This window comes from Oryzias latipes, chromosome 17 (genome assembly GCF_002234675.1).
Source record: "Oryzias latipes chromosome 17, ASM223467v1".
NCBI lineage: Eukaryota > Metazoa > Chordata > Actinopteri > Beloniformes > Adrianichthyidae > Oryzias > Oryzias latipes.
The window spans coordinates 21,227,763-21,244,098 of NC_019875.2; the positions used below are offsets into that span (position 1 = coordinate 21,227,763).

At 40.7% G+C, this 16,336-nt stretch overlaps 2 protein-coding genes across 2 annotated transcripts; one reads left to right on the forward strand and one right to left on the reverse strand.

The window, feature by feature from the left end:
- Positions 1–1,427: 1,427 nt before the first annotated feature.
- On the forward strand, positions 1,428–6,826 carry LOC101156358 (ras-related protein Rab-11B). Its single transcript, XM_023964990.1, has 5 exons — positions 1,428–1,637; positions 3,872–4,067; positions 4,222–4,415; positions 5,156–5,236; positions 6,112–6,826. The coding sequence occupies exons 1-5, from the start codon at positions 1,598–1,600 to the stop codon at positions 6,255–6,257; spliced, it is 657 nt and encodes a 218-aa protein (XP_023820758.1). The 5' UTR covers positions 1,428–1,597; the 3' UTR covers positions 6,258–6,826.
- An 837-nt stretch (positions 6,827–7,663) lies between these two features.
- On the reverse strand, positions 7,664–16,032 carry LOC101156120 (E3 ubiquitin-protein ligase MARCH2). Its single transcript, XM_004079156.2, has 5 exons — positions 15,717–16,032; positions 10,734–11,020; positions 10,450–10,645; positions 9,447–9,656; positions 7,664–8,935 (listed from the first exon to the last, which is right to left on the reverse strand). Exons 2-5 carry the CDS (start codon positions 10,916–10,918, stop codon positions 8,780–8,782), a joined length of 747 nt encoding a protein of 248 aa, XP_004079204.1. The 5' UTR covers positions 10,919–11,020; positions 15,717–16,032; the 3' UTR covers positions 7,664–8,779.
- Positions 16,033–16,336: the final 304 nt, after the last annotated feature.

Consider the following 16,336-nt stretch of genomic DNA (forward strand, 5'->3'; position numbering starts at 1 on the left):
GTGCAAAAATGCAGATGTAAATTAATCATTTCAATGGCAAGACTTTCCAGTTATGAGGTCTTATTTATTTCTATGTGCTTACAGATTTCTCTCAAGTCAGACCCAGCAATGACAAGAGTGACAAAACCGGCTTCAATTGATCTTTATAAATCCCCCAAAATAGCCTAAATTTGTTTTTTTTTCCCCCCTATGTATTCCATCAATCCATCTTCTAACCGCATAATACTTTGTGGGTTCATGCTGGAGCCCATCCCAGCCACTGTGAGAAGGCGGGGTACACACAGGCTAGCAGTCTATTGCTGGGCCACACACTCATACCAGGGAACAATCTGGAGTGACCAACTGACCTATAATTAATATTTCAGAGCTGTGGGAGAAAGCTGGAGGGCCTGGAAAAACACCACGCATAGGAGAGAACATGCAAACTCAACACACAGAGAAGTCCCAGCTGGGATTCAAACAAGGGCCTTCTCGCTGTGAGGCAAGAGTGCCAATCACATCACCACTGCATTATTTTTATTCCATTAAGAATGTAATATGAGATTCCTATTCTTCATGTGTTTTAATATATTCGGAGTCACTTATTTTCTTAATTTTACAGATTTATTTTCTCTTTATTTTCTTCTTGCTTTTCCATGTTTGTTTGAAAAATGTGTTCAATACAAGCCAAAAGCACAGTATGACCTCCGGTTTTCTATTTCTCACATGTGGTTGTTGCTTATCTAAAATATAACACATACTATTTAATAATTATATTTAAAAAGTGCATTTCTATTCCTTTTTTTGTATATCTCGCTTAGCTTGCTCTGACATACAGAAGATGTGTTCAACTCAAGGAGCCCAGAGTGTGTGGATAGAAAACACAAAACAAGAATAAAGTAATCAATGGACTGAAAACAAATAACAGAACAATAAGTTGGGACAGTGGAGAATGGAGAATCCAGAAATCAAAAAGGGTATTTTAATTCTGTCTTTGGTTTTCAAAGTTCCTTTTTTTTCAGAATTTAGCCTCAGAACAAGACGGCTGAACAGCAGAAGGTAATATTTTTGCTTTATTATTCTTTTTCCAACACAGAACTACATCTGGATTTTAATTAAACACTTTATCATCATTTTGCTCAGTTATTTGACATGTTTGACTTCATGAGGAGTAGAAAAGCACACAAGACCTCTGGATTTTAATTTTTTGTTAGCAGTGGTATAGAAAAAAATATTTATTTTACTAACATAAATGACCATACTTAAATAGTCTCTTATTTTATCAAAGCATAATCTTTTTTTTTTAGTTCAAATAGCTACAACAGAGACATAAAAGCCTCAGGTTGCAGAGCCTTCAAACATCCCTCAGTCATCCATTGGCATGCTGCTAAAGAGCGCCCCGCGTGGAAAGAATGGGCAGTGCAGGGCTCGTCCCCTCCCTCTGCAGGGCTCCCAGCTCTCCCCCCTCTGCGGCCAGCTCGCCTTGACAGCCGACAACACTGGCGCAGCGTCTCCGCACAGACCTTTACCATATTTTCCTGACAGATAGCGACATTTCATCTCCGTCCTTTCCCTCCTCCTCCTCCGGGGACAAACGGTCGGAGTGGCCTGGTCTAGAATGGGGAACCGAGACGACGAATACGATTTCTTGTTCAAAGGTAAAGAGGAAAGCAGGGAAATAGCAGGATGCCTTCGTTTTCTTTTTTTCCCTCCCTATTTTATTATATACAGCCTCTTGTCTTGTAAATTTGTTTTCGCCCAGAATTGGATCGCATTTTCATTTTGTTATTTTTATAAACGATACAGTGTTTGTAATCCGAGGCAGCCCGGGTGTTGGTAACACAATGCCGAAAAATGTCAGTCTGAAGGTAGAGCACGCGACACCCAAACAATCTGTTAACTGACCTGAAGTCGTGAATCAGGGTTCGGGTTATTTCTCTGGATTCTAAAGGCCTTCATCTGCTGACCAATGAGAGATCTGCTCCTAACTTTATTTTTATTTTGGACAATTAGCAGGTCTTGTCTGAGCAGCAGATCCAGAATGCCTCCTTTGATCATCATCCTGTGGCACATTAACATCCTGGGCCTGCAGGAGCCAAAAAGGCCATTTAGATGTAACAAAGTATCCTCTGTGGGATGAATAGGGCATCTGCCGGAGGCGAGCGAGGGATCTCTCCTCTCCTCTCCCTCCCTTATGCCTCCATGATCGAGGCATCATCCGAACCCGTCCGAAACAGGAAGGGCAAGGCGGCCTGAAACTGTCGATTCAGGGTTTGATGAGGTATGTTATCGGCTTCCTGCAGCCTGGAGGAGTTGGAGTCCGCTGGGACGCAAAGTTCGGCTCCGTTTCCCGTTTGTCGAGGAAAAAGGAAAACAAGACGCCTCCACCTCTGCAGAGCAGAACAGAGCAGAGCAGCCCATCTGTTCAATCAGAATCCATGTTCTGAGAAGAATGCAGGGCGTTAATGATCAGCACCTCTGCTGCTCCATACAAAGGAATCCCCATAGAGACTGAATGTTGTTGTGTCAACTTTGCAGCTGTTTCTATTTTAATGTGACTGGAGTCAACAACACGAGTTTCCCAGGTTTGTGTTATACCGACTAATAAATGAGCTTAGAAAGTGAGCAGTGGCGGAGCTAGAACATTTTACATGGGGGGCAGGAGGGGGGCACAGGACTTTACAAAAAAAAATATTTAAAAAAGACATAAAATACATAAAATAAGTCATCTGAAGGGTTCACGATTTCATTTAAAGGGCGCACACCATGCTATTCTTAAGCCTTTCAGAGTAAACTATATCTATATCTATGATATGACCTTAAAGCATCATGTGAATCTTTGAAAGCTGATTCGCTGTGGTGACCCCTCCCAGGATGTGCCAAAAAGTAAACAACATGAAATTTTTTTCGCGAGCTCCTTTTTCTCCCCGCCTTCCAGTCCGTGTGGGTGCCGCCCATTTCATGACATCAACATGGAGCCGGCCTCAGCAGCGTGTCTGAGTTTCGCCCACGAAAAACAAACAACATCCGAACTTTATAGAGCTGGATGTGCATGTTGTTCGTATAAAATGAAAGCGTTTTTGCCGATCACCGCTAGCTCCGAGGAGAAAGTGTGTGTTAGCCTGGAGGCGGTGCTGGCAGCCCAGACTCTTCCTGGGAGGGGCCGTTCCTCACTTTGTTACGTCAAAATGGGTTCTTTAAAGAAGTTTGTTTATGGTCCATTATGATACTAATATTGAACAAACAATGGGGGATGGGGGGGGGGGGCAAAGCTGCCCTAATAGGGGTGTAACGATTAATATTGATTTATATTCCTATAATTCAACCAGATTGATTAGTCTGTGTCAAGTTGCTGATGAAATCAAATCGACCTATACCATTATAAAATCCTTTCATAATGAAAGAAATCAGTTTTAACTGATATTGAAAATTCCATTTGGATTAAGGGACAGTAGGTTTATTGTTCATAATGAACAAATATCGACTATGAATCGGATTGGAAACCACAAATTATGATGTTTTTAAATATATGCATAAATACATGCCATGTTTATTTGTGGGATGGATAACATCATCTTGTTTGTTAAATTGGTTTACAGAGTTTATTTTCGGTTTTGTCTGTACCATTAAACTTATAATAAAAGGTTAAGAAAAAGGTATTTTTTATTCTTTAAATGCCATTTTTCTATAGGTCATCATTTCAAAACTTTTTGGAATTAAGAAAATTCTGGCTGATTTTAAACTTTTACCTTTAAAAATATATTTTTAAAGCTTATAATTTGTATATTTTACATGTATTACATTTAAAATGTAATCAGCTACATACAATCACAAAATAAAAATACAAAAATCCAATAGAAGACTGAAGTCTAGTGCCTGATTTGTTCTCCAGTCGTGTTGATCGGGGACTCGGGCGTTGGGAAGAGCAACCTCCTCTCTCGGTTCACTCGGAACGAGTTCAACCTGGAGAGCAAAAGCACCATCGGGGTGGAGTTTGCCACGCGCAGCATTCAGGTGGACGGCAAGACGATAAAGGCTCAGATCTGGGATACAGCAGGGCAGGAGCGCTACAGAGCCATCACGTCAGCGTGAGTCCTCCCTTTGAGCTGTCCTGATTCCTGCATGCTGAAGGTCAGATGGAGAAATGCAGATGTGTGTTTTCTCCAGCAAAGGAAGCGGCAGGGCCCTCAGCAGCTAAACAACTTTTATTCAGTTAAACAGCCGTTTGTTTTTCTGTTTCAGATACTACAGAGGGGCAGTGGGGGCGCTGTTAGTGTATGACATAGCCAAACACCTGACCTATGAGAATGTGGAACGCTGGCTGAAGGAACTGAGAGACCACGCAGACAACAACATTGTTATTATGCTGGTTGGCAACAAAAGCGACCTGCGCCACCTTCGGGCTGTCCCTACAGATGAAGCCCGGGCCTTTGCAGGTAACAACCACCCCAAAAAAACAAAAACCCCATATGTTCAGGCATTTGGAATTTCTGCCCTACGATGGCTGATTAGAAATACTGTAACTATGATTTTTGATAGAATAAAAACTGTATAGGAGCCTATTTGTGCTTGCATCTGAGTATTATTTTGAGTCAAAACTAAACTGAATTTAAAGACACACTCCAATGAAAATTGTGTTTTTAACATGTTCTTGTGGCACTTTTCTCATGATAGAGGACATACACATAAAGAAAATGTGCGTTTCTGAGTATTCATTATTTTAACGTCTTTGTTTTCCTCGTCTGAGCTGGTATCTGGCTCAAAACTGTACAGCCAGATAGCTCCGGTATTGCTCACAATTTTTGTTGCACTGTTAATGTAAGGTTAGGGTTGTGAGGGGCAGTAAGCTAGTGGGAGAGCGTGTAAACAAAGGGATGATGGAAATTGAGGGAAGTCTTACTCAACAGTCCTGCCGATAACTCAGAGGCAGATTTCTGGTGATTTACTGCCACTCTGCCTGCATAAACTATGTCCTAGAAAACAACCGCTTTTTTGTGGCTAAAAATGTCATAATTATAATTTAACAAAACATGCTTTTACAACAGATCATAAGATTATTGGAGTGGGATTTCAAGCATTTTTGTTTTTTGTAAACTGACTTCCTCTGCTTCTGAAACATGTTTTCTGTTTTTTTTTTTAATATAAAATGCTTTCTGGTCTTTTTTTTTTCCCCCAGAGAAAAACAATCTGTCATTCATTGAAACCTCTGCCTTGGACTCGACAAACGTGGAAGAAGCTTTTAAAAACATCCTCACAGGTGAGTGCGTTCTCAGAGCTGCCCTGCACACACTAGTAGAAACAACAGAAACCACAGGTAAACAAGGCGTTCATGGGTTTCTGTTTTTGCAGAAGAATTAGTCAAAGCATTTGAGGAAACTGGGTTTTTCTGCTCCTGATAGAGCTGGTTACCATGGCAACACACAGGTTGAATCTACAGGCTGACAGAGTTCCCTCACACTACCAACATCTTTTTTTTTTTTTGCACAAGCAGGGCAATGACTGTATTCTAACACTTCATTAATCAAATGATGTCAGAGGGCAGCACAGTGGTGGAGCAGTGGTTAGCACCCTCTCACCTTACAGTGAGAAGGCCCTGGTTCGAATCCCTGCTGGGACCTTTCTGTGTGGTGTTTGCATGTTCTCCGGGATCTTCATCTTCCTCCCACAGTCCAAAAACATGCCTCATAGGGTAATATGTTACTCTTGCGTGTTCTTAAGTGGGATTAATTGTGTGTCCTGCTACAGACCGGTGCCCTATCATGGGTTTACCCTGCCTTTGCCCAACGGTAGATGCATGATGGATGCAGTTAGATCCATATTTAAATCTTTAATGACTATTTTAGTTATGGTTGATTATAGTGAAAGTGTTCAGACGTAGGAGTTCTGAAGATGGTTAAACGTTAAATGAATGAATAAAAGCACTAATTTAATGCGCTTTCAATAACTGACAAATGAAAATGAACACAAAGATCTCTTTTTTTCAGTGGAACTAGTCAACTTCTCCTCACTATGATCATTCACTTCCCCTTTGAGCTGAGGTTTTAAACTTTTGGTTTGAAAGGTAACAGCCTGAGGTTCAAGTGACAAAAACTTTGGGTTAATGTTTTCCCTTTTTTTCCTTTTCATATACAGAAATCTACCGCATTGTATCGCAGAAACAGATTGCTGAGCGATCTGCCAATGACGAGTCCCCAGGAAACAACGTGGTGGACATCAGCGTTCCACCAACCACAGACGGTCAGAGAGGGAGCAAACTACAGTGCTGTCAGAACCTGTAACCCACGGCAACCGTCCCTCCTCACCTGGGCCAATTATTAATTGAAATCAACCGTGTTGATATGCTTCCATCCACCCCGGGTGCAACGTTTGTCTGAACTTGCACTTCTTGTTAGATCAGTGGAGTCAGTTACATCAAGGCACTAATTGATCAATTCCAGAGAGACGTGTTTGATATCAAACTGTAATCTGACCCAGGTACAGCCGGCTATATTCTGTTGCAAAAACAGGACTGATGGTACAGCGTAAGCAGCTGCAAAACTTAGTTAACCGTAGGACAGAGCAGCCGAAGAACCTTGCCTGAGACCTTGTAGGCCTTGACATATGTTGGGTAGATGGTTATAACCGCATGCCGGAGGCCGTTTTTTATTTTTATTATTTTTTTAAATGCTGCCTTTTTCACTCGTACCAGCATTTCTGTTTTTTCTCTCCTCTCTTTGGTCATTTCAAAAGTGGTTGTGAAGCTGCTGCTACTGCTGCTTTTTTTATTTTGTGTAAACTATTATGTTGTTTTAACAGCTTGTCTGCTCACATACATATTAGTGCCATGAAATTAAATTTTCCAATATTACTTTAAGTGTCTTTTTTTATGGGCAACACATTCACTAAATGCATTTATCATCTATTTGTGACTCTACCTGGAAGAGGATTGGATACCTTGTCCATCAAAACACGTAGAAAAGATGGTGTGTAGCAGTTTTCACCTCAGTAGTACAATTATATGGTTGCATTAGAAAAAAACGTTTGACACAATTTTACTTGGTTGAAACTGGATAGAGGCACAGTTTAAATGCGAAGTTTGAGAGGCTAAAAGAGGACAGAAACACCAATAAATGCATCATTTTATCTGATAATAAACATAAAAAATTCAAAATATATTGGAGGAAGTAAGTATTTTATCTCTTCTATTTACAGACACTTGAACATCGACTACAAGAGAAATCTAATTTCTGTGTTTGCCAATAAGGTTATCCCACAAAGTAGTCTTTCCAGCAAGAGGAAAGGGTTCAAATCCTTATTTCCCTCGATGAAATGCATCTACATTTATTTAAATTCTTGATTTTCTTTGTGATTTTCTCTCTCCCTGTTCAAATGAACCTATATCAGGATGACAAACTGTCATTTTTTTTATAAATGGGAAAATGTCTAAAATCAGCAAGGGATCAAATACTTTTTTCCTCCACTGTAACGACCAGATTTTTAGATTGTTCTATTAGATTAACTTGCCTCAGACAGATGGATCTGATTGGATCCTAGGAATAGAAATCGATTCATTGATAAATCTTTTCACCCCTGCAAAATAGCGAGGGGTTTTTCTCCACACTCTCACTATGGAGAAATGGTTGTTGTCCAGAAACAAATTGGTTAAACTGCAAAACAACTAACTTAAGAGCAAAACCACAAACACTTCAGAGTCCCTCATGTTTTATTGCACAATAACCCAACTTTCCATGGATGAAGCAGGAAGACTACAAAAACACAAAATACTTTTAGTTTTTACGCTGCACACATCAACATATGTTTTTTTTCTTTTTTAGAAACGTATTTCTCTTTTGCACTTTTGCCAAGCACCAGCCTGCTGTGGGTCAAATCCTCTAAACCGGCATACTTTTTTTTTCCCTTTCTTTTTTTTTCTAAAACACTGATCCTCCACTTTTGTTGGAATCTGGTGGCATTATCAGACCGGCCTTTTTTCTATAATGAATGATGCATTTACACGTGGAGCAGGGCTGCTTGCTAATACTCTTATGACAACAGAAGGTACCCCATCCTGTCAGCACGCCAATACTTCCTCTAACGTTTGCTGCGCTGCCGCAGCGTCGTTTCTTACGTCGTGCTTCATCCCCTTCACCAGTGCCATCCAGACATGCCACTTCAACAGCACCGCGGTTGGATGTTTCACTCTTCAACAGCAACATAAATGTTTAACGGGAAAATAAGAGATTAGATTACAGACGAGGACTCAGGTAGGAGTGACTGTCGCCCTCTACTTGTCAAACAAAGAAAAAAAAGCAGTATTCACATCTAAGCTTTATCAGTCATGAACTGAAGGTTACTATCTGCCGCAGGGTTATTGTTTGCCCGTTGTTTAAAACCAGCTAGATAAATCGTGAAGGGGTATCAGGATAATAGGTAGTGTATATTATACTGCAGTAGCATGCTGAATTATTTATATTCTGCTACATTAGCTTGTGTCTTGTTATTTCATAAGTCTGTAACACCAACTTTAGTTCATTATCCACATGTCCACTTAATGGCGTCCGAACACTGGCTGTCCGCCGACGGCGCAGTTCTCGTGTCGGACGGCTCTGGAATGAGTTCTTCCCCGAAACCAGCGTCTGCCAAAACCGTGTTTTCTCCAAGTGCTCCAATAAAGACAAGACGAGGAAAGGACTCTTCCTCCTCAGAATGGTCCGTATGAAGTGCAAAAGTTTAGTATTGTGATTATTTTGTGTTTAGAGAGTACCAGGGTGGGCTCTTGTTGTTGTTTTTTAATTATTCCTTTTTCCCAGCCACCCTGCACTCATACGATGGTCTCATCAGTCATCTTTTTGGTCGACTTGGTCGGCACGGAGCGCTGGGTGGTGTGCATCCCTTTCATGTCAGGCATGAGCAGGCGCACTTTCTGATTGGTCCGCCTCCACTCTGAGTACAACTGACAGTGATATCGAAATGACACCTAAGAGTGGCGGAGGGGTGGGGAGGGAAAGCAAGAAGGGAGAAAAAGACAGGCGTCATTTAAACAGACAAAACAGATGTAAGGCTGGACAGGACTCAGACTAAATAAGGAGCAGGACAGTCATTAAAAACATTATTTTTGAGGACAATTAAATGCCCATTGTGTTTTTAACATCTTCCTGTGGCAATTTTGTGACAATAGTGGACATATGAGGGAAATTAAGCTCAAAATTGCATTTCTTTATTCAAATCATTGTGAACCAGGAGCAGTCAGTATAAAAAATGTTTGAAAAAGATAGTATTTGGAATATAGAAAATACGTTGGGCAGGCCACAGGCTCTCTGCTCTGTTTTCTCCGCAAAAGATACAGAAGGTCTCTGGATTTTTCTCACATTTTTTTAAAGTTTCTACTACAGAAACTGCAGTGAATCAGAAGTCAGTAAGGAGATGCTCCCTTTGAAGCTGATTCTTAGCTAAGTTACAGTGGAAGGAGTCAGAAATGCAGCACTTACCAGTGTCCAGAGGATGTAGATGGTAAAGAGGGCGATGGTGAGGGCGATGAGGCCGACGGCCTCCAGTCTGCTCTTCAGCTGCAGGTGATCCTGGGCCCCCCTCAGACACAGCCACCCAGAAATGGCAGCCAGGGGAGTAATCAGGAGGAAGCAAGCCATGTCGCACAGCAGCGTGCGCTTCTCACTGCGGGGGCCTGGGTCCTTCAGCCACTGGACAGCAAAATAACCAAGCCATTTAAACAGAAGTCTGGTTTTTAGCTCTACAAAAGGAAAATAATATCTGTAAAATAATATCAATGAGCAGTAAGCTGTGAATTTGATTAAAGAATACTACAAATGTGATCATAGAGGCAGTGCAAGCTCTTCATGCAAGCAAGGAAGAACAGTTCATCAACACAATCAGCTCCTTCTCAAGCCACGCTACCTGACACTAGCACATGTCCACCACCTAAAGCTGGAAGATTCCTTTCTGAAGTGTTGCTCCAGGCTTTTTTTTTCCACAACTCTATTCCGATACATGAAAGACCTGGTGTCATATAATTTCGGGCTGGGCACAAGCCGAAATAATTGATTTCTCCTTCATGATCAATTTTCAAACGGTTGGCACTTTCATGAATTGAAAGGGACGCCATCCATTCGCCCCTAAAAATCCAAGTCTCTGATTGGTTAAAGTTGAACCTGGTTTAACTTTCAATGTGTGCTGAATGGACACAATTTTGTATGTAAAAAAAATGTAGCTTCGTAGTTTTCAAATGATTTGGAAGCCCAAAACATAGACTTTTCATGGAAAGTGGTCGCTTCAACGCACGGTGCCGAGACTAGTGTGAATGTAGCTTCACACTAACAGTTGTCAACTCAACACAACTCTTTAAAAAGTTATGTCTGCATAACTTAAAGATTAAATTTTATGAATTGTTTGAGACCCATTTCTAATAACTAAAACAGTTTATTGTTACATAAACAGATAAAAAGGCATGAAAAACTGCATCTGGACCTTTCTCACCTGTGTAAGTGGTTGTGGTCTCCGCTCAATAGTGAATTCTGTGTGACAGAGCTCACAATAGCTGGTGTTGGAGGATGAAAGCCACTTTTCCAAACAACTCTTGTGCACTTTTCCAAGGGTACCAGTGCAGTCGCAGGGGGAAAGCAGCGTCTCCCCTCCAGCTCCTTCATGACAAATCCTGCACATTCCCACATCGCTGTGCAGGACAACAAACCACCGAAAACACAAAAAATGTTTACAACATTATCTGTATGCCCCATAAAAGTTTGTCTGCTCTGGTTTACCTCTGCATGCTGACTGCTTTGACAACCGTGGAGAGTGGGCGGCCATCCTTCGCTGTAACCTTGGCAACATACTGGGCTTGTGTGGTAGAGTCAGATTCTTCGGAATCCTTAGAAGCGTCAGATTCCGCATTCCCAGAATAATCACAAAGGGAGCCAGGTAGCTGGCAGCACCCTGAAGAAGACATGGCTCATCTGAGGTCAACAGAGATGAGGAGGATGGTGAAGAGTCTCCAATAGATGTTCTGATCCCAAACCAGATGTTCTACTTCCTGTCTCCTCCTCTCCACCTAGTGAGCAAACAGTGATTAAGAAGGGGAAAAAAATACAAATTAAAGATTAATAAACATGATCTTAAAATATGTGTTTCTGCATGCTATGTTAAAGTGACAAACTAGCCTGTAAATTATATTAGATACTTGCTATTGATCATCTATTTTAAAAGCGTTCCCGGTGGTCTTTTAAGTAGGATTATGCCATTTTTAGCCAAAATAGACTACGTGCACGACAGAACTTCCGGTTAACTTCCGTGTTTCGAGTGTGAGGCCGATAACTTCCTGTTGTTCGTGTTATTGTTGTGGGGAGTTTTGTTGAGTTGCTAGTTTTGAGTAAATAGCGGATTTCGGGTAAAAGAGAGGCGTTTGGTGTTTCAACGCGTGACAAAGACATCACAACATTGTTGTGTACCCGTGTGCGAATTTGTCAAAGTACAACAACAGTACTAATATAAGCTTTCATAGCTTTCCAGTATATGTGTCGGTGAGAGCCGAATGGATGGTGAACACGGCGGGAGGGATTTACCCCAAGCAAGACGAGTCGTGTTTCGTATCTGCAGCAATCGGAAAGAAAATGTGTCATGTAAACACGCCGTTCGGAATACTCTGCCCCGATCAGACTCGTTCGGATCAGAATTTCTTTCCGATCGAGATAGGTGGGTTATACCGATCGTTTATCCGATCGTGGAGCATGTCAACGGTTATTCCGATCGTGTGTCACTGCTGCTCTGGTTTACGTCATGCATAGACGGTGTTTCGCTGAGAGAAAGCTTGTGAGCTCATACGGGACCGACCAGCGGCTCTGCGGACGCCCCGCGTAAAGCGCCGCTCCGCTCTCGCCCCTCTGGCTCTCCCGTCTCTTTCACCCCTCACGAGGGAGATGCGGGGGGGATGCGTGCTCACTGACGTCTGGACCCGGCATCCGAGCTCTGCGTTCGGGCTCCGGAGCCAGTGGACCTAGTGAACCTCTCTGACTGAGCAGAGCAGCTGGATTTATTAATGTGTTTGAGGGGAGGGTGCTTTGTTACGTGTGCGTTTTGTTATGTGTGAGAATTCGGACTGCGAGCCGAACCGCCGCTCTGGGTTAGCGGCTGCCGGACTCACAAGGACAGAGCAGAGCACACAGTGTCAGTGTGAGCTTTTCAGAGCAGAAATGCCGCTCAGTCCTTAGAAACTGTTCAAAAAATCACGACACATGGAATTGTGTTTCTAATTGTGCCCCGACAAATAAAGGCTGATGTTGTTAGCCCGTGTTGTTAGCCTCTCCTAACACTTGGGTGTTCTTCAGTTCTGTTCTTCTTCCACAAAAAAAGCACTGACCACAAGGATTAAATATAAAATGATGAGCGAACAGGCACTTCATAATATTCATAAAATTAATAAAAGCACGTTTGGAAGATCGCCTCGTATATTAACGAGCTGCTGCATAAATATGTGACAGCACAGGTTTGTTTACAACGGGACACATTTCCTTTTCGGTATTTTCGACACGATATTTTGCCCATGTAACCACGCACTGGTCGACAATCCTGTAGATGTCGTTCACGTCGATTTTCGGGAGACCTTGTAGAAAACGGGCGAAATGTACCATCTTTCGCAATCAAAATCTGCCGTGTCGCTGCTATAGAAGTCGCAAGCCGGAAATGGTCGGCCTCACACTCAAGGCGGCGGAAGTAGAACTCCTTACTTTCGTGCACGGAGCCTATTAAAAAGCCCTGAGTCATTTTTTAGGACAAAGTTTTTGAAAAGGAGCAGCACTTCATTAGAAATCTGCCTCCGAGTTATGAGCGGAACTGTTGGCACTAAGTAAGCCTGCACTCATTTCCCATCATCCCTTTGTTTACACTCTCTTCCGCTAGCTTAGAATCCCTAAGAACCCCGATACAACATTCCTGGTTCAACAAAAATACGGAAAAATATCAGAGCCATCCAGCCGTAGAGTTTTGAGCTAGATGCCAGCTCGGACGAGGAAAATGAAGACGTAGTTGTCTGCAAGTGGATGCTTAGGAATAGAGTGAAGCAGGGAGCTTGTGGCCTGCCAATTGTAGGACCTAAGTCACTGCTACAAACTTTATCCAACAGTATTTATGTCTGCTCCTGATTCACATCGACTTGAATAAAGACATACTCAAAAATGCTATTTTAATCTCAATTTTCTTTATGTATGTCATCCATCATGAGAAAAAAACGCTACAATAACATGGTACAAAACACCAAGAACAAGATTTTCATTGGAGCGGGTCTTTAAATTAATGTTGAGGTGGAACCCTTTTAAAAGAATTATTAATCACTATTGTTTTAGCTGACACATTTTCCAAAAATCCCACCACAGACAAAGCATTAAACAGATAATACAGTGAATAACATACAATAAAAACAGATTTTTTTTTAAAGGGTCATCTGGACTTGGTTTTTAAGATGTTTTGGAACTTATCCAAAATCCTTTCTCCGTCAGCTGACCCTTTTAAAATATTTTTGTGCTATGGAACCTTCCTAGCTAAATAATAATCTTCACGGGAATCCAATAATTATATTAAACAGTTGTATCCCTACTAGGGCTACACGATATGAAGAAAACTCGCGATATGCGATATTAGTAATTAATATTGCGATAACGATATAATTTGCGGTATATAAACAATTAGCAAAACAACCAAAAATATTATTCCCATTCCATTACAACAGCTTAAAAATTATACTACAAATGACCCTTGTTGACATAGGAGGCGAACATGCAACATAATAGGGCGCCATCCGATTAGTTAACAATGTGAAGGGGTCCATCTGATTGGTCAAATGCAGAAAGGGATTCTTTCAATCCATTAAACACTTCAAGCTGCCATAAGATTGTTTGGCCACATCTAAGGTAACCATTTATTGCAAATTTGCTGTCTTTTGCGATATGCATATTGCACAGCTTGATATTGCGATAACGATAAATTTGCGGTATATTGTGCAGGCCTAATCCCTACTGTAGAATTGTTGTAAGCATGAACAAGTTAAAAGCTTAAATATTTACAGGCCTCCATCTATTATTTACTGATACATAAATTAATTAAAACAAAATAAAATATACTTTAATAAAAACATATAATCAAAATGGAGCGAATTATTTATTGCAGGATTTCTGCAGATTCTAGAAAATCCAATTTAACCCTTTCACTGTCACTGTAAAGATTTTATTTTTGCTGTCACAAGCAATGTCATTTTCTTAGTCAAGATTTAATACATGTCTGATTTGTTCAGTCCATCATGCTCTGTATTTTTCTTAAGAATGTAAGATTTTGTTACAAAATGTTGTCGTTGGCCCCTTAGTATTTTCCTTGTTGCATTTGTGAAGCACATAAATGCTCAGACATCAGAAAAGCATTAGTTCTTCATTTTTAAGGCAAAGAAAACGTTCTTTCTGCAACCAGAATATCAAGTATTTTAAAACATTATTTTCTTATTTCTGCACCAATCAGCAGCAACTAATTGCTTCAAATAACATTCGACCATCTTTTGATCTATTAAAAGCGTTCCCATGGGCCTTTTAAGTATGATTATGCCGTTTTCAGGCAAAAAAAAAAAAACGTGTCATTTTCTGGGTTATAGCTTCTGCAGAGCGGCAGAAAGTCACCTCTGTGTTGGGGGTGGGACTTTTGGCCCGGAATAAGCCTTCACACATTTCCCATCATCCATCAGTTTGCAACAAAAATGTCAAGCAACATTGCAGCTACCCAGCTGTCCAGTTTTGACCGAAATGGCAGCTCATACAAGGAAAACAAAGGATCTATTTATCTGCAACTGGATGCATCAGAATGGAGCGAAGCAGGGAGCTTGTGGCCTGTCCAACGTGTTTTCTAAATCACAAATTTGCTCTTTTACAAACTGCAGTTTTAGGTCTGCTCATGATTCACAATAATTTTATTGAAGAAATACTCAGAAACACAATTTTAAGATTCACCTTCTTCATACATGTCCCCCATCATGATAAATATGCCAAAATAACATGTTTATCAACCCTTTAAGGGTCTTTAAAGACTTTTGTTAAATCAAAAAATATTTTAATGGTATTCGAATCGACAATGATTAGCCTTTATCTTTCTTGAGCCTGTTATTTCTGCTAAATTAAACAATTTACTGTTTACTTAAACCTAGAAACAAAAAGGATTCAACTAAGTTGCATTTGTGTGATGCAGCAATTGCTATAAATGTCAAATATGCAACAAACAGCCAGCAGTGATATGAAACATTTTTAAAAAACGAATCTGATTTGCTGCCCCTCACCGCTTCTGTGCAAGTTTAGCATATAATGCATATTTAAGCAGTTATAGACATCCAATAATGTTAAGACTAATATTAGTTAAAGGTATTTTTCTCTTAGCAAAGAACGACCACAGGAATCTGAACAAAAAATGCTTACGAGCCTGTGGAAACCTGCAGACTGACACTGTTCACCAATAATTCTTGCACAACTCTCTTAAATAAAAAAGTAAAACATCAGTTCTCTGGAGGGCCATAATGATGTATTTACGGACAAAAATCCCCAACCCACTGCAGTCAAAAACACATCGTACTTAAGCCCTGGATGCACATCTCCAGTCCTTACCAGCGAATTTTACGCAAAGAAAATCACTAATATTTCTATTGCCTGATTAAAAATTCTGCTTCCAACAAATTAAATGTTGTAAACAAGGCGGAAAATAATTATTACAGTAAATCTACTCACCCGGAGGCCTGCCTGTTTCCCCCCCTCTTTCCTTGGCCTGGTATTTGTCAAGCACAAGCTAGCTGTGCTAAGCCCTAGCTACAAATTATGACATTGACATCTAGGTAAATAGATGGAGATAGGAGAGGATACAAGAGGCGGACATGACTCCTGTATCCCCCCCATGTCTTTATCGAAAGCCTGCCGTCAAGTAAGATCAATACAGACTGATATTAGAAGAAATTTCTGCCAAACTTGCTCAACGCGGCTAACGCAGCTAAGTGGCTAGCAACGGGCAAGCCTGTCTCTACAACCCTCAGCTGTACATGCATCACGTGACACAATGCTACGTTCAAAGTCGTCAGTAACATTCCCATCACAATAGTTTAATTAAGACTTTTAAGGTATTATTTTGGATAGAAAGTCTGTAAGTTTGAGAGTTATTTAGAAGTAAATAATTAATGTTGCCTGAAGTATTCGCATAAATTAGTTTTAAAGCTTATGATAAGTTCAATATAACAATTAAATATTCATGCAGGGTGCAATTTTTGGAGATTTATGTCTGCCTACAGCACACAATTGTTAATCAAAACAAAGGAAAACCTTTAATGCTTTCAGATTGTGGTTATGTCAAGTAAAAC